This window comes from Dipodomys spectabilis, unplaced genomic scaffold (genome assembly GCF_019054845.1).
Source record: "Dipodomys spectabilis isolate Male_0828 unplaced genomic scaffold, ASM1905484v1 ptg000002l, whole genome shotgun sequence".
Lineage (NCBI taxonomy): Eukaryota > Metazoa > Chordata > Mammalia > Rodentia > Heteromyidae > Dipodomys > Dipodomys spectabilis.
Window position 1 is genome coordinate 43,395,088 of NW_024870679.1, and position 18,865 is coordinate 43,413,952.

Sequence of the window (18,865 nt, forward strand, 5' to 3'; positions counted from 1 at the left end):
CTTGTTTCCCACCCTACCACCTTGCAAGCTCTTGGGGAGCTCAATCTTAGGCAGAAAAATACTGGAGATTCAATAACCAGCAAAGCATTGGTAGAGTGAAGCTTCCATCAACCAAGCTGAGCAAATACTCAAACTGAAGCCCTGGAACTGGTATACACACAAAAAAGAACAGAATCTTGAGTCTCTCTCACACAGTACCTGTGTAAAACAATACTTTAACCTAGAGTAATAAGGAAAATAAAGACTTGGTTATAAGCAAAAACAAAAGTTCAATCAAATTTTAAAATATTTATTAATTGAAGTATTATTTATTCCTTCTTTATAGTCATCTTCACTGGTTTTCTGGACAGCTCACCTGATCCTGCCAATTAAAAGGAAATCAACATTATGTAATATATTAACCACTATTTTTGTAACCACCAAAAGCAATTTCTAAAGACAGTTTCAAAGTATTCATTAAGATGAAGATTCAAAGCCAGCCTAGGCAGACTATCTCCAATTAATTCCCCCCAAATTAAGTGGAACGGTTGTATAAGCACACAGGCCCCAGGACTAGCATTAAAAAAAAAGAGAGAAAAAAAAAGTCCACAGCCATTGACTGCTTGGCTCACGTCTATAATCCTAGCTACTCAGGAGACTGAGATCTGAGGATGGGGGCGCAAAGCCAGCCCAGGCAGGAAAGTTTATGGGACTCTTAATTTCCACATAATTGGCAGAAAACTGGAAAGTGGCGGCACTGTGGCTCAAAGTGGTAAAGCACTAGCCTTGCGCAGTTCAGGGACAGCACCCAAACCCCACACCGACCCAAAGACAGGAAAAAAAAAAAAATCACCTTACCTAGACTCTTATACTCAGTCTAGCAACTTTTGACTTTCTTTCACGGGTGGCCCATGCTGAGTGGCTTCTTGAAGATTACCTTTATCCATCTGTAATCGGTATTAAAAATTACCTTAGTTTTATGTAGAACTGTATACTATTTTATTCCAACAGGTAATTTGATGTCCACATATATACACACATCCCTATAGAAACATTTTCTATATAGCTATAGTAAAGACCTAGAACATTGTTCCAAATATGGTTGATGCAGCACCAGTGGGAGTGAGGTGAACTGCCAAGGAGGATCTTTTTAGTCTTTTCCATTTTACCTATGGAACTGGTCCTCCTCCTAACTCCTAGTTACTGTTATATTTTCTGCATAAAACAAACTACAATTTTTTTTTTTGTCGGTCATGAGGCTTGAACTCTGGGCCTGAGCGCTGTCCTCAGTTCAAGGCGAGCCCTCTACCACTTGAGCTACAGGGCCACTTCCGGTTTTCTGGTGGTTTATTGGAGATAGGAGTCTCAGTCTTTCCGGCCCAGGCTGGCTTTGAACCTCGATCCTTAGATCTCAGCCTCCTGAGTAGCTAGGATTACAGGCATGAGCCACCAGCACCCAGCAACAAACTACAATTTTATGGACTTACATCAGGAATAAAATACTGAAAATATAGGTTTTCTTATCATTTAACTCAAGCTTTCTTTCCTGCTAAGTTTCATTATATATATATATATATATATAACCTGTTCAAGTTGCTTGAAGGGGATGTCTGGGTGAAGGAGAGTGATGATGGGTTGTTTGTTAGGAATACACTATATACACACAAGGAATATATCCTTGGTCCCTGACAAAGCAGTTTTAAAAAACTTATTGTTGCCAGGCGCTGGATTGTGGTTTGGAGCCAGACCAAGCAGCTTGGGCAGGAAAGTCTGTCAGACTCTTATTTCCAATTAAGCACCAAAAAGTCAGAAGTAGAGCTGTTGCTTACTCAAGCACTAAGAGTGCTATCCTTGAGCACAAAAGCTCAGGGACTGTCTCTAGCCCCTGAGTTCAAGCCCCAGTTAGTTCTAGCACCAATTATAGTTCTCATTTTTTCAAATAATAAATATGCTCTACTTGCTCTATTGACTGCTAGCTAGTCACTCTCTTCACTGAGCTACCCTACATGCCCAATCCTTGCACAACTTTCAAAAACAAAAAATAGGGTTGGGCAGGGCAGTGGTGCCCCACACCTGCAATCCTTATCTCCAATTAACCATTAAAAAGCCAAGAGTGAAGGTGTGATCTCCAGTGGTAGAGTACCAGCCCAGAGCAAAAACTGCTGAGACATTGCCCAAGGCCTTGAGTTCAAGCCCCAGCACTAGCACAAAAGGTAAATAAATGGGTTATTTTCTTAAGAAAAGTACATATCAACAACACACATTTCACTTTTGTTAAGTCAAATTATTTTTACTGAATAGAAGACAAATCAAGTCTAAAATGTGCTATCCTTTAGGATTTTTTTTTTAATATTTTATTTGTGAACATACTGTACAGAGGGGTTACAATTACATGGGCAGGATAATGCGTACATTTCTTACCAAGTATTGCAGCCTCCTCCTTTGTTTACCCTTCACATCCCTTCCCAGCCTCCCCCCTCCTTTAGGATTTCTAAAGACACTTACTTGAAGTGAATGAGCACTCCTGTATCAGCCAACATCAATCATTCTCACCTAGAGAATAATAAGGAAAAGTTAAAATGAAAAGACAAAGGTAGAGAATAAAGGCCTGAAAATGCTACTTCAAAATTTAAAGAGTAAAATTCCAGAGACAAAGACTGGGATAAGTTACAGCATAAAAAAATAGAAAGAAACTTCACGGGGAAAAAAAATCTAAAATTATTCTTCATGTAAGTATTAAAGACACTAAAATGAGAATGAAAACTGTCTTCTTTAAAATGTAAAAGCCTAACTCCTATTTTCACCAATCTGAGGACGAGGAAGTTTGCCTGCAACTCAAAATATACTATCCCTTATGTGAAGGTGTGTGACAACGTTTACCTCTCTAAGTGAGTTTTATCAGCTCTTTTCATGTGAAAGCACATATTCCCTACTCCCTTATTCAAGCATGTCTTCCATTCTCAGGTGGGCTAACCACCTTCAGCAGGAGTCTTCCAAGAGTTTCACCCCCTTCCCATAGCACACAGCACTGCAGTTCTTTCCCTGCAATCCTATGCATTTGCACCTTACCCTCCAAGTCCTGAGTTTTAAGCCTAGAGTAGGGAAGCTATACCTTACTGGAACAGCAAGGAACCCACGTGTTTACGTGCATATGAGGGAGAAGACATTTACTTTCACTATACACACCTGGCACAGTGCAAAAGAAACAGAAAGATCAGCCTTAACAGTTCCAGGTTTCTCTTCCTCCCTATATCATTACTGCCACCAGTAAAAGTGAAATACAACTTCCTGTTGCACATGTACCATCCATAAGGGATACTATATCGTTTTGCATTTTCCCCCATTCTTCAGATTAAACCTATTCTATGTCCAGCCCTTTTCATCCTCAAAGGAAAAAAATAAGAAAAAAGAGAACCACCCCCCAAACCCTCCTTTTCAGCACTGGTGTTCAAAACGACATTTTTATGGTTGATGCTTTATCAGCAACTGTGAAATTCTCACAGTTGAATCTAAAAAATTGCCAATCATTATCTAGCAGCAATGACAGATGATTAAGAGCAATCAAATCCTCGGAATTCTTTCCTTATAGGCAGCCATTTAAAAACTGCACTAAGCTGACAGCCCTGAATCATGATCAGATAAAGCCAAAACCAAGTGAAGGTCCAGAACAAACACCCCAGCTATCTAAAAACCTGTCCAAAATCATTAAGAAGGCAGTGAATGCAGGACTGTGGATCATGTCACTGCAGCTGACAATGATTAACAATGAGACATGCACCCCCATTAAGGTTAAAAGTCCAAAACTAGTCACACGCATCTCTTTATTAGGGAAGTGAGACTCTTGTGCATACTTTGTAGGTTTGCAACCTTGCATGAATACCCATCGCATTTTTTAAATCTTTCATAAAGCACTGGTTTATGTTCCAAGGGCCTAACAGTACGAGAATACATTCTGGCATCACACCTCTGAACTTAAAAGACTAATTCTCAATGAAAATAATTGTTTATTTAACAAGAAAAATTATGAAATACAATGCAAGCACCTCAGCATATAGCATCATTACTGAAACCCACTTAATTCCCAGCTTTTTGATTGAGTGGTTTTTAAAAAAAACCATTGTTACGCTAAGATTTACAATTTATATAGCTACACACAAAAAAGTCAATGGTTTTCATCTTCATGTGCAAGCTTATAAGCTTAAAGCAGAACAAAAGCAAAATCACTCCCACACCCCAATTATGTTCCTTTTGTCCTTGTATTGTGCCAAGTACATTCTCTAAAAAGAAATGAACCTGACTAGTAAGAAATAAACCTGAACTTTTATTTCTGAACACAAACTAAACCACGGAAGCAAGCACTAGCACCGATTTAATGGATTATACACAGGAAATCCCCACCCATCAGGGTCCTATGCAGGTTAGTGAATATCATGTCACTAATACTGAGCATTGTTTGATCTACATTATATTTATGGAGAAGCTAGACTAGTCACCATTTGCTTCTTTCATCTATGAAAAGACAAAAGTTGTTTCCTTGAATGGACTACATAATCAAGTACAAATCTGCCCCCACCCTGTGACTTGGTTGCCAAAGAGCAAGCTACTTTTCTTGCACAGTGAAAGAAAAATCATATAGTCAGGAAGTTTTCACCAGCATTTATGCAAAGTAAAAGCAAACTTTCCAGCTATATAGAGAGCAGGAAGCATTGTAAGTGAATGTCATTTCTCATGCATGCTAGCTAAAAAACAGTTCGAAGACCAAAGTTGAATTGAGGTCTGCAACAACAATTGATGCAAAGCTTAAAAGTTCTAAGCAACAAAAGATGCTTTTCAAGACTTGTTTTCCTGTCATTAAACATTCATTTTGGGACTGTAGTATCACATCCCTAAACGTAAGGGAAGCAGTTTCAAAAGGCTACTCTCAACAAATGCAGTCACTACACAGTACGACGAAGTGTTGTTTGGGAATCATTCCCAACTGTTGGCCAAGTCCATGTTTCACACGACTTCCCCAAGTTTAGTGTATAAACATATTTAGACAAGTCTTCCCATCTAATCCCAAGTTAGTAAGTAACCAAGATATTCCCATGAAGACCATGTTTGAAAAAAAAAAAAAATTTCCTATTACAAAAAAACCCTGTCAATTCACTCAACCTGACAATAAACCAAGTTTGTATAATAAAATTAGACATTGCTGACCTACATGAGGTCAGTTTGCTACACTAGGGACTAATTATCACATTATACATCCCATTATCAAGGTGTTATGAGCACCCTAGTTCCAAGTATGGTTTGGTTCCCTTGCCCCCATACACCACTGGTGTATACCATGTTATTTTCACATACAATGCAACTGAAAGAAAACCACACAACTCAAGATATACCAAAGAATCAAGTTTGTACTTTGTCTCAGAACTGCAACAGCACCACATTCTGCCTAATCAATTACAGCTCTACCCCAGACCCACACAGTTTTTGATAAGCTAAGCTTTATCATACAAGTGTTAGGTGCTGCACTGTAATTTCATGGTCAGAAGTGTGATGTCAGAATGCCCACGGAATAAAAGTACATAGCAAGTCACCAAGTTAGATTATATTGCTTGTTACCTACCTGTATGCAGTCGGCAATGAGAATCTTGGAGCAAGCAGGAATACTACATCCGGGTCCTAATGTCCATTGCCATTTGCGGTACTACGTTCCTCACAGTTACGCACTGCAGAAATGCTGGCTAAATGCAGTTATGTAGCAGGCCACTACTTTTAATAGTGCATTATTGCAGTCCAAGAACACCACAAAACATTCCGCCACAACTTTATGGCTTACCCAAGCCAAGTATCTACATTTTTATAAGCCATAATATGCCACTTAAAAAAATTTCACAGGCGTAACATTACAATTTCCCAAAATTATCTTTATATTAGTGCTATAACACATCTTATTGTGGTGGATTTTATAGCACTTAGGCTTTTAATTTTCTAGGCAGAATAAGACTATGGTTTTACTAATGTGAGCCAATAGATTAAGCTTGTAAGATACCTATTTAATACAATAGTTTCTTAGAGAATGCAATATGTAAAGATTAGGAGAAATGTTTTAAAAGTGTTCCTCTTAAATCAAAATTATGAGAGAAAGTAAAGAAGAGGAAATAGGGGCAGTTGGTTTCTTCAAATGAGAAAAGTAACTAAAACACTTCCAATTATTCCCTTCCCTTTCCCACCCTAAGTTTCATTATCAACTTTTAGGAAACTATGATTAAAATTCATATTACACTAAACACTATCATATGCAAAACTGTCATATATACATTGCGAGACTTGTTCAAAGCTTATCTGAATAGCTTACAACCCTTGGAATACTGTTTTCAGTGATGAAGGTAAATGTTGTGTTAAAACTAAGCATTATTTGCTAAACAAAGTTTAGCATTTCTACAGCCCACAGTGAGGCTATCAAAAGCCACAACTTTTCAGTAGATTATCCATTAGCTTCCTTCACCTCTCTTCAAAGGTACAGTACTACCAAAAGAGCTTATTTTAGGGGTCTGTGCCAGCATCCCTTATAAAGAAAGGCATGTAATCTGAAAAATAAACTGAAACATTAATTTTATAGGCAGATTTTCCCATCTCCCCTCCAGCCCCCCACCCACATACATTCCAAGTTCACCCTGTGGGTGTCCCATGAACACCCATGATCTTATCATTAGAGTCCCTATCATACAATTCAACCAAATTGTAATGGACTCCTTTCAAATCATGACCCTCGTTTCCATATAGAAAATGTATCACCAGTCGATAACTTGGGGCCAAACTTTTCTTATTGAAATATTTAGGGTAAAATTGACTTTTAAGTGTGTTGGTGAGTAGAAATGAGTGTACCTGATAAGGAGATTCTCTCCCTTACTTAGCACACCATGTACCTGCCAGTCATACAACTAGAATTTGGATATATGCTTTATATTCCACTAGTGTTTTACTTAAATAATCCTTTTCCCATTCAGAAAAGTACTCAATTATTTCCTTTTGTAGTTAGGCACAATACTAAACTTCAGCATGTTAGCAAAGATTTTAGAATTTTTCCTTTTGCCAATTCGCACCACAAACAGGTGAAAAGGATGAAGTCATTCCATAGTCAACATTCTATAATGTACAGACTTGAATGGAAACGTAACTAAAAACAAAGCCAAAGCATTCAATTACTTTGCCTACTGAGGGAAGTTGTTTCTCTAACTGGGAAGGAAATCAAGCTCCCATTGCACTAACAGACCAACAGTAAGCAATCTAATGTTGAGTCAAAAAGTCTTTGTTCTAATGCAAGGATATTCAATGAGGTTGACAATTAACTGACAACACCATCGAAACATTCCAAAGCTTTATGGTGGGAAGAAAGGGTATTTGTACTACATACCATTAACAAATCTCCCCAGATTCAGCACTACTTCTAAAAGAAATGATTTAAACAAGGGAACAAAAAATTTTAAGGATGATTACCTGCACTATTAAATCACCACTGCCTCTTAAGAATCATTTTCATAGTTCCACAGATTTTTGCCCAACAAAAGTAGCCTGAGTATAAGTTAGAGTACAAATGTGAAGAACTAAACCTACTTTATAGGTATCTAAACCTTACTTTCAAGTTGATGTTTTTCACCGTCTTTTTATAAATCACTTGAATACATGAAAAGGCTTCCATGTTTAACAATCTTTAATTCAAATGCAAAAGTTCAGTACAAGCCATTTTGTAGGGCTTGGGAATTTGTTCTTTTAAAAACAAGAATAGGGGAAATGCAACAAAATGATATTTCTACTTTTCAAAAACTTTCAAAGAAAGGGTAGATCACAGGGCCATGAAAGATCCATTTAACCAAACCCACTTTCTCCCCCTACCAATAGCTTACACCCATTCCATACACATTCCTGAATGAAGATTTACAGTTCAGCTTTGCTTACATAACCATTAAAAAATTACTTAGCACCAGCTTGCTTCCTATAATGCCAAACAAATCGTGAACTACTTTGAGATGCATTTCTTTTTAAAACAAGAGGGCAGTTCTTTGTAGAAAGCAATGCTTACTTAAGCTTCCAGATACATTTCCCAGAAACGGCATATGCCATTCAAAGGCCTAGACACTCTCATGCTTTCAAAGTGGAATACCTAGCCTAATGTGCATAGAAGCATGAATGGCAAAGTTGAAGATCAGTATTAACTATGTTTTCTATTTATTTGAAGCACAGTAAAAAAAAAATTGGTACACTTTGGAAATTCAGTGGCACAAGGTACACTGCCATTAACTTGAGGAACATTATACAGTTTAAAAAAAGAAATAAAAGGAAAAATTTTTCTCCTGTTTTGAACACTGCATTACATAATTTTACCTGCCCAAACAGACCATTTACAAATTTCAGGTCAATAAACTGCTAACATCCATAAAAAGGTAGCTTTCTTACTAAAATGCAAGAATTTAAAAGTGGTATCTAAACAAGAAAAGACAAAAACAAACTGGAATGAAAGCCTAGATATCACATCTAAAATCGGGGCTTTTTGTTTGGACCTTCATACTCTTCTCTCCCTCTACCATATCCTGCTGGAGTTCCAGGACCCATTCCTCTAGGACCCTGTCCACCCACAGGCCCCGCACCTCCCTGCCCAAAGCGCTCAGTACGCTATTGGAACAGTAATGAACAGTTCATTATATGTAGTTGATGTCCATGTGTGTTAAGTAAATATTTTAGAAGGTTCCGTAGTCAACGTTCGTCGATACAATCACCAATGAGTCGATCCACAGGTACCGGGAACATAGAAAGGAAAAAAGGGTAATTTGAAAATTAGTTTACGATAATACATGCCTTGTGGTATGTTCCCACTTGAGCCATTCTCATACACCTGTTTCAAAGAATAGATCTTCCCTGTAGTGCTAAAAAATTTAAGAATTAGTGCAGATGTGAAAATCCATTCCAAAATGAGTTCTAAGAAATTTCACATCAGATTAATCCACTGAATCACTTGCAAACTCACTTTCAAGATCTCAACCAAAAATTTTAATCTCCAGATAAGCCTAACAAGCCCAACCAGACCAGTCAATTCACTGAAGTGACAGAAGACCTACTCACCAGTTAGTGGCATGTGCTGCATAAGAAACCTTGTGCTTGTTCAAGAACTTAAGACACATCTGCAAAGTTGCAGCAATCTTAAAAGGTTCAAACTTTTTAGTAAAATGCTATTGACTACAAAAAAGAAAAGGTATAAAAATCTAATAGATTTCGGCACAGTAACTTTTGATCATAAAACTTGTACTGCCAAAGTATCTCACAAGTGTATCACACCTTCAGAGCCATCACTATAAAGCCAGAGACAATTTATGTTCACAGTACTATTCTTGCAAACTGACTGAATATACAGCCCATCTTTAACAGTCCAACTTTTTCTGATTTTAAAAAAGTGCACTAACAGTTCATTATGATTCTATTTTTTAGGTTTCTCCCCCAACAGCCTAACACCAAGCTAAAGTGACTGCAAATAAGCTGTGCACTTCATTATTCCAGCTAGTTTCAGTTATTTCTACATGTAAACTAGAAATACATTTACCTAAACAGAACCCTATAGATATACAAAAGCAGAGCAATCTACACTATCATTTCAATTTCCATTTAAAATAATCCAGCTACTTGAGTATGATTCCAAAGAAAAATCTAGAATGGCATCAAGATTTAACTGTTCCTATACATTATTTCAGCACTTTTTTGAACAAAATACTATAGAATTACTGGGAGATTAAACTTCTATCTTAAAAATCCTATGTTTTTGATATTATTATTTACATCTCAAAGAGCTAAAAATAGAAAATTCGAAGCCTTCAGGATTAACAGCTGAGAAAGGAGCTGTTAAGACTACAAACCTGTCTAGACAGATATAGAACCTAACTGTGTAGGAACATGTTAGTTTAGAAATCTGATATATACCTAACAATCTCTAATCTGCAGGAAGCACATAAACCATGTTACCCACATTAAAAATTCAATTTGATGAAGGCTAATCAATAGTACATTTAACCCAACCAGCTATTTACAACACTAAGTTTTAATACTCATAAGGCTTTAGGTCCATTTTAGTCTCATAGTAAACCCTCATGTTTCTATTGCTGCTCCTTTGAGCCAAAGCCTTTAGTTGAACTAATATTCAATTCAGCTGTAAAAATGCACTCAACCCACCAAAATTCAGTCCTAAAAAATTTTAAAGCTCTAATACAGCCACTCATAACAAAATTCACTCAATTGTTCCTAAAGCACCTGACAGGCTATCTGTACAGCTAAAACACTATAGCATCAAGAAAGTTCAGATCAAATGCACACAATTAGTATGCTTTATTGTCTTTTGCTATACTGTAGCATAATACAGATGTCCATTTATTTTAGAAAGTGTACCTACAGACAGGCCCAACAGGTGGAAAACGACGGAGTCAAAACACTAGCCAGTTCCCTTTTCATTGGATAGAAGCCACACCAAATATAGGTCAAAGTCCTTTACAGCACTAAAACATGCCTAAAGCTACAGATCTGATTCCTACTATGGCAAATACCAGCTTTAAAAAAAAAAAAAAGACAGTTTGCCATTTCATTACTTTCATTTGGGTGTAGAAAACTCATACAATATCTAACACCTCAAATTTGGATTTGCCATGCACTAGAGATTCAATAGTGCACAAGCAATAAAATGAAAAAAAACCTCAATCTTCTTATTGCCCAAGATAACTCCACATACTAACAGCATTGACTCCTCACTGGTAACCACGTCTGTTTAGGTTACCACACAGTTCTACATTGCCAAAGTATACCTCAGTCATTATGTTTACATGATAGGGGGAACCAAGAGGTCCAGTCACCTACTTAAAAAAAAGAAAAAACAAACAAACAAAAAATAAGACGTGTGAGTCATGAAATTGAGAATTTCCTTTTGACTACGTCCCACAGGATACATTACCATGTCGCTTCCCATCATGGAACCACTCATGGTTGCTGGTGGAACGCCAGGGTTAGCTTCATAACCTATGCCACCACCACCACCTAGAGGTGGAAATTTCTGGCCTCCTGAACCATAGGGATCTAGAAAACAAAAGTGGTGGTTAAAATTCCAATTGAATACTGTTCTCTATGATGATACTGTAAATTTAATTTTCACACTCACCTCCCATGTTCATTGCTCCTCCACCACCCATTCTCATGTCTCTTTCTCTCTGGGAAAAACAAGAAATTTCTTTCGTTACCTTGTACAAGCCGTATTATTTTTTAAGACCTTAAAAGAAAAGTTTTTTATAAGGCTTAAAATAAACTTAATTAAGCTGGGCACTGATGTCTTACACCTGTAATCCTAGCTCCTCAGGAGGTTGAGGCCTGAGGATCATGGTTCCAAACCAGCCCAAGAAGTCAAGAGCCATCGATTTCCAATAGAGTACACCAAAAGAAGCTGCAAGTAGAGCTGTGGCTCAAGTAGTAGAGCACTACTAGCCTTGAGCACAAATGCTCAGCAACAGTACCCAGGACCTGAGTTCAAACCACAGGACTAGCACAAAATAAACCTTTAAAAAAAATTTTTTTTTTGGCCAGTCATGGGGCCTGGGCCTGGGCACTGTCCCACAGCTCTTCAGCTCAAGGCTACCGCTATACATACCACTGGAGCTACAGTGCCACCTCCTGCTTTTTCTGCTTGTGTGGTGCTGAGGAATCAAACCCAGGGCCTCGTGAATGCGAGGTAAGCACCCTACCTGAGCCACCTTCCCAGCCCAACCTCTTAAATTTTTGATCCAATTAAATATCAACTCATATAGGAAAATAAAACCTATGGCAGTCAAATACAATACACTAAGGGAAAAGTAATGACTGTGCTGGGGTTTGAACTCAAGAATTTTGAGCTTCCTTGCTCAGTTGGTATCAACCACTTGAGCAATACATTGGTCCTGAACTTTCCTGCCCAAATTGGCTTGCAACACTACGCAAGCCTCTAAAACCTTAGCCTGATTGGCTAATAACAGGAGTGACACCCCCTCCCGCCACTAGTGTCTAGCAAGACTTTACAACTACCAGTAAAATTTCATTCTAGATACCTCCAAGTTCTGTAGATAACTTGTAAGACTGCAATAAACCTAACTTACTGGATCCATGTAGCCCATTCGGCTATAACTTTCCTCTCTTTGTCGTCTCATTTGTTCTTCCATCTCGCGTTGGCGAATCATCATCTCTTCTTCCCTTCTACGTCGTTCCTCCTCTTGCCTAGGAGTATTTATTAGGCATTTAAGTCAAACTTTCATTCACATCTTTTAAAATTTGTCTTGAAAAAAGAATCTTAGAAAGTCTAAGAACTTCTTGGTCCCGACAAAAGGCCTAAAAAGTCTAGAAACACAGTGCTGTAGAGTACATCTGACAAATAAATTAATATCTACTACTGAAAATTACATGTGTATTTTTTCTGTACCTATACTGGGGCTTGAACCCAGGGCGTTGCATTCTAACTCAAGTCTTTTCACTGAAGGCCAGCAATCTACCATCTTCAGCTCCTACATTACATGGCTACTAGCACACAGGTGTTTTGTTTACCTTAATTGCATTTCTTTACGTTTCTGCATTTCCTGATTGTGAAGTTCTTCCATGCGTCTTAACTCTTCCTGGCGTCTCATCAGATCTGGAAATCATGTTGATTTTGTTAAGAGGTTCTGATGAATTCAAAAGCAACTGATCATAATTATGAAATTCAGTTTCTTTTACCTTGGCGCAAAAGATTTGCCTGATGTTCATGATAAGCATCTTCCATTTCACTTTCCAATTTGTCTTTCGCATCCTTCATGTTTTTCTCAACTTGTTCCCTTTGTTGCTTTTCCATCTCATCCAAAGACTTCCATCGCTGAGAATATTCATATTCAAATGTGCCATGCTGAGCAAATCGGGGTGGTGTTTCTCTCTCCCTGTCAACATACAAAATTTAAATGTAAACTACTATATAGATGCAATACTACCTGATTCCACTGGGGGGAAAAGAGAAAACAAAATCCTAATCATTTTCCTGGTGGCCTAGGGTCTCACTATGTGGCTCACACAAGCCTTCAACTTCCTGTCCTCCTGCCTATGCCTCTAAACCCTGGGATTACAGATGTGCACTACTATGCTTGGGTTCTAGACTATACCTCGTTCATATAAAGAGCACAAAAGGTAAATAACCACCTTGGCGCACATGAAGTAACTCCATAGTAACAACAGTATTCCAAGAATGATTTATGAATTATGAACATATCACACCCCTTGATCGTAGTCTCAGATTACCAGATTACCTTTGTAAACAACCCATTCTTGTCAATTTAAACACAATTAGGGCTGGGAAGTTGGCTCAGTGGTAGAGCACTTGCCTTGCATGTATGAGGCCCTGGGTTGGATTCCTCAGCACCACATAAGCAGAAAAAAAAAAGCCAGAAGTGGTGCTGTGGCTCAAGTGGTAGAGTGCTAGCCTTAAGTTGAAGAGCTGAGGGACAGTGCCCAGGCCTAGAGTTCAGGCCCCACAACCAGACCAAAAAAAAAAAAAAAAAAAACAAAAACCCACTTATGACCTCTTCAACCTCATCTGTCCACACTTTACAAGCCTTACACCATTGTGCCTATTTTCCCATATTGTTCTTCCTACTTTCTAAATACATACAACCAAAAAATGTATGTAACCTAAACCACACCAACTTAAAAAGGAATATTCACTAAGAAGGAATGACATCTTCGTAAGAAATCAAGATGTAGTTTCAAATAAACGATACAGTGCTGGAGGGTTGGGCTCAAGGGGTACTTGCTTGCCCAGTAGCACCAAAATGAGAAACAAAATTAAGACACAGTGACAAACTAAGGGAGAATAAATTCTACCTTCTTTATTTTCTCTAACCCAACTCCCTACCGAGGCAAATCTCCGATCCATAAAAAGCACATCTCATGCAACTGTTAAAGCATTTAACGGGACAATTTCAGAAAGTCCCTTGAATGATATTCATAAATTCTAACTTTCTGAGCTTGAGGCTTTTTCTTTGCTTTTGGTAGCAAAGTTGAAGCTTGACCTCAGGGCCCGGGTACATACTGTCATTGAATTTTGTGGGTTAATTTTTTGGGGGGGGGGGGGGGAGGTGGGGCCTCAAGATTAGCATTCTACCACTTGGGCTACAACTCCACTTCCAATTCATTTAGGGGGAGCGGGAAGGAACCTCAAGATTAGCACGGTTGGTCAAAGAGCAAGAACTCAGAGCCTGGGTACTGTCCCTGAGCTCTTTGCTCAAGGCTAACACTTTACCATTAGAGGTACAGCACCACTTTCAGCTGAGTAATTCATTGGAAGAGTCTCTCTTAAGACTTTCCTGCCTGGGCTGGCTTTGAACCATGATCCTCACATCTCAGCCTCCTGAGTAGCTAGGATTGCAGGACCGTGCCAGCAGTGCCTGACATACTTGCGGCTTTTTTGGTAGTTAACTAGAGATAATCGACTTTCCTGCCCAGGCTGGCTTCAAATTGTGATCCTCAGATCTCAACCTCTAAGCAGCTAGGCTACCACCATGAGCACCAGAGACAAGCTTAAGATTTTTACTAAGCATGTATAAAAATAAATTTTAAGGAATATTCATATAAAAAATTGCAGTAATATAAGCAAAATTGTACAACTACTACACTGAGTTCTTTGCATGCACATTAAAAGCTACCAGAAAGTTTAATCAATCTTACTTCTGATACATTGGATTCTTCTGTGCAAGTTTTTCAGGAAGACCATCTTCATCATCTAGTTGTTCAAGTGGTTCCACAATGACTGGACGAGGAGTTCTAATAACAAAAATGGTTCCAACCTTAACTTTGTTCTAGTTTTATTGCAACATCTTCAAATTAATAAGAAATTATTAGAATCAATTAAAGACAACTTACGTTGTCAGTAGGAAAACACCTTCACTGCATCTTTCAAATGCTTTTCTTGCTGCTGGCTTAGAAGCAAATTCAACAATGCCTTTCCCTGTAGATCTTCCGCGGTCATCCACAATTACAACAGCCCTTTCAATCGGACCAAATTGGCTAAAGGCTTCTTCCAACAGTTCATTGGAAACATAAGGTGAAAGATTTCGAACAGAAAGGGCAGCAGCATGAGTAGCAAAGCGAACCCGAAGCTGTCTACCTCTCATGGGTGTATCATCAAGTTCAGCTTTGGCAATTTCAGCCAAGGCTCTCGATTCCTGTAAACATTGGACACTCACATTAACAACTCCAAAACTGCCTAATAGTATCATAAATTACCACCTCCTCCCCTATACTATCAACTACCTCCCCCATCCACACACAGTATAATCTCCTACCTCTACACTCACCCTCTTATTGGGTTATTTACAATTACAAACTATGTAGCAGGTATAATTTTCTGTAAGAATGACTAAAAGTTTGAATACCATTTTATCCTTCCTGGTTTAAAGCCAAGCCTTTGCATAAGACAAAAGACTCTCGCTTTTTAGTTGTGTATAAAACCAAACAATTGCACTCACAAGTTTAATAAACCCGAATCCTTTGCCTTTATTGATAAAAACTTCTCCTGGTTCTCCGTATTTAGCAAACAGTCTTTTGAACTCATCCTCTGTGATATCAGCAGGTAGATTCCCAACAAACAATCGACAACGCTGTGTGTACGTTTTCTCTCCAGGTCTCCTCAAGAGAGACAAGTTGGCTTTGAATCCCTAAAGGGAGGAAGAGAATTTTCAGACACCAACGACAAGTTCAAAACCCAAAACTCATTTTTGCCTTTCTAGAACATCGACTGCTTTTTTGTTCCATTTAAAGTCAAAAACCAGGTTTGCTGAATTTGGGAAATTTCCATCATCGCTAAGCCAATCACCAAAAAAGAAGCCTAATCGTCCAAAACGCTCTTGAAAATACACACAAATGACTACTCGGTAGAATTTATTGCCATCGGCTATGAACTGTTTGCACGATCGAATTCTTCACAAGCACCAACAGGAGTCAAAAAAAGAAGGCCGGAATTGCCCGGTCCTCTCGTACCAAACATCATCTCTCCACCAGCCAGAGTTCCGGTTTCCAAGGCCTTCCCCGAGGTTCGGCGCTCCGGACCCGCCAGCCGCTAGCCGCTAGCCCCAAAGCCCGGGGCGCCGGCGGCCAATCCCGGGCTGCCTGGAGGCCCCCGCCACCCCGCCCCACCCCCGCAAGCACGCGAGCACGCGCAGCCGCCTTCCGGCCGCCGACAAAATGGAAGCCCGCGCGGCGCCCGGGGGGGATGGGGGCGCCGCCATCTTAGGGGAACGGACGACCGCGTCGCTCCGGGAGACACTCACCTCCGAGTCGGAGATCTTCTCTTCGCTGCGGCCGCCGGGCCCGCCGGGAGGGGGGCCCTGGTGGTGCTGCTGGTGGTAGGGGGGGTGGTGCTGGCGGCCGCCACGGGGCTCCCCGCCGCCTCGGTGCGGAGGCTTAGGGTGGCCGCCAGGCGTGCTCAGGCCCGGGCCACCGCCGGGCTTCGGCCCACCAGGCATTTTGCCGCCTTTGGGGCCGCCAGGTCCTGGACCCTGTTTAGGCACTGGGCCCGGACCCCCTGCGGGAGGCGGCGGCGGGCCCCCGGCCTGAGGAGGAGTGGTCGGGACCCCGCTGCTCGGCGGCGCGGGCGGAGGCGCCCCGGGAGGGGCCGAGGTGACCGCAGGCGGCGGGGTCGGGGTAGGGCCAGGCCCTGGCGGGGCGCCGGTGGCCGGAGGGGTGGCTGGCGGGGCCGAGCCCGCGGCCGGCGGGGCGCTGCTTACTCCCGGCGCGGGGCCGGGCCCCTGTGGACCGACCGGTTTAGAGGCGTCCGGTGGCGGCGGCGGCGGCTGCTGATGGGGCGGCTGGTGCGGCGGCGGCTGCTGGTGCGGCGGTGGCTGCTGTGGCGGCGGCTGCTGCTGGGGTGGCGGCTGCTGTTGCTGCTGGTGCGGAGGCGGCGGCGGGATCGGAGGTTTGGGGCCTCCTGGGCCCGGGCCCATTGGGCCGCGGTTCTTGTTCAGGCCCATGCCTGGCGGCGGGGAGCGGAAGTCGTGAAGGCCTCCACGACCGCCGCCGCCTCCGCGCCGGTGGAAGCCGCCACCGCCACCGCCGCGACTCCGGAACCGATCCCGAGACATGTCTGTGGTCAAGGGGCGGTCGAGGCAGAAGCGGAGAAGACGTGCAGGGAACGTGGAGGCCACCTTGTCTCACACAAAATGGCGGATGACACAAGCGGCGCGCCGCCTTTGTCCTCTCCTTATATAGGCCAGCTTGGTACGGTCCCGCCTACTACTCGATGGACAACTCCATGAGCCAATTGCAAGTACCGTACTTGATGACATTTAGTCACGAACTGCAAGCCTTTCCTATTGGCTCCCTGGTAAGAGGTGGGCGGTGAGGCGGAGCTGAAGTTTCCCGTTAACCAATGAGCGGAGAAGGAATTGAGTATAGGCCACTGTGATTTGCTGGGAGAAATTTGAATGGGCACGCCAGGGCAATTTTTCCCGTGGGAGCAAATAGCCAAAACCCCATCAGCTCTGGGAGGCTAGAGGAGCTCTCTTACTTTTTTTTTTAGTTATTGTTTTGTTAATTGCCTTTGGGAGCATTATACTATTTCTGCCCAGATGTTCTCCATTTCAAAGTTACTTTTTTTTTTTTTTTTGGGTCGGTTGTGGGGCTTGAACTCTGGGCCTGGGCGCTGTCCCTCAGCTCTTCAGCTCAAGGCCAGCACTCTTACCACTTGAGCCACAACACCACTTGGGGCTTTCTGAGTCGTTTATTGGAGATTAGAGTCTCACGGAGTTTCCTGCCTGGGCGGTCCTTAGATCTCCGCTTCCTGAGTAGCTAGGATTACAGTCGAGAGCCACCGAAGACCGGCCAAAGTTACAAATTTAACGCCTGACATTTTACCCTACTTCATGATAGGTCAATGAAATTAGAGAAAAGTTACTCCGCTTTCCCATACACTGGTACCGATTTTATTTAGAAAGCCCAAAGGAGCACATTTGTTGTACTAGTTGTATAAACTTAGTATTAGGCTTGAATGAGTACACTCTGTTGAAAACAAAAGAACTTTTTTTTTGCCTGAGCTCAGACCTTCGGGCACTGTCCCTGAGCCTTTTCGCTCAAGGCTAGAGCTCTTCCACTTTGAGCCGTAGTGCCACTGGAGGTTTTCTAATGGCTAATTGGAAATAAGAGTCTCACGGAGTTTTCTGCTCCGGGCTGGCTTCGAACTGCTATCCTCGATCTCAGCCTCCTTTAGCTAGGATTAAAGGTGTGAGTCATCTGTGCCTGGCTGAAAAATCTTTTTTTATATATTAAAACCTAAACCAAGCCAGGTGCCGGTGGCTCAAGCCTGTAATTCTAGCTACTCAGGAGGCTGAGATCTGAGGAGCTCGGTTCAAAGCCAGCCCGGGCAGGAAACTCAGTGAGACTCTTATTTCCATTTTTTTTTTTTTTTTTGAGTCCGGTCGTGGGACCTGAACTCGGACTGGACTCTGTCCCTCAGCTTTTCAGCTCAAGGCTAGCGCTCTACCACTTGAGCCACAGCGCCACTTCCGGTTTTTTTTCTTTTTGCTTATGTGGTGCTGAGGAATCGAACCCAGGGCCTCAGGCATGCAAGGCAAACACTCTACCACTGAGCCACCTTCCCAGCCCAAGAGACTCTTATTTCCAATAAACCACTAGAAAACCAGAAGTGGCACTGTGGCTCAAATGGTAGAGTGCTCGCCTTGAGCTGAAGAGCACAGGGACAGTGCCCAGGCTCAGAGTTCAAGCCCCATGACGGACAACAACAACAACAAAAAAGAACAAAACAACAGCAACAAAAAAACCTAAACCAAAGCTTGGTGCTGCACCAATGATCATCCTAGTTACTCAGGAGCTG

The 18,865-nt window shown here is 41.5% G+C and overlaps 1 protein-coding gene across 2 annotated transcripts; it reads right to left on the reverse strand.

Moving 5' to 3' along the window:
* Positions 1-273: 273 nt before the first annotated feature.
* Positions 274-17,234, reverse strand: Sfpq (splicing factor proline and glutamine rich). Of its 2 annotated transcripts, XM_042677952.1 has the most exons (13): positions 16,308-17,219; positions 15,507-15,695; positions 14,902-15,203; positions 14,707-14,802; positions 12,730-12,926; positions 12,562-12,646; positions 12,120-12,237; positions 11,156-11,204; positions 10,952-11,073; positions 5,591-8,637; positions 2,485-2,532; positions 838-926; positions 274-361 (listed from the first exon to the last, which is right to left on the reverse strand). In XM_042677952.1, the coding sequence occupies exons 1-10, from the start codon at positions 17,115-17,117 to the stop codon at positions 8,500-8,502; spliced, it is 2,106 nt and encodes a 701-aa protein (XP_042533886.1). In that variant the 5' UTR covers positions 17,118-17,219; the 3' UTR covers positions 274-361; positions 838-926; positions 2,485-2,532; positions 5,591-8,499. The 2 variants fall into 2 exon arrangements, with proteins under 2 accessions (XP_042533886.1, XP_042533897.1); XM_042677963.1 differs by lacking the exon at positions 5,591-8,637 and having other exon boundaries at positions 16,308-17,234.
* Positions 17,235-18,865: the final 1,631 nt, after the last annotated feature.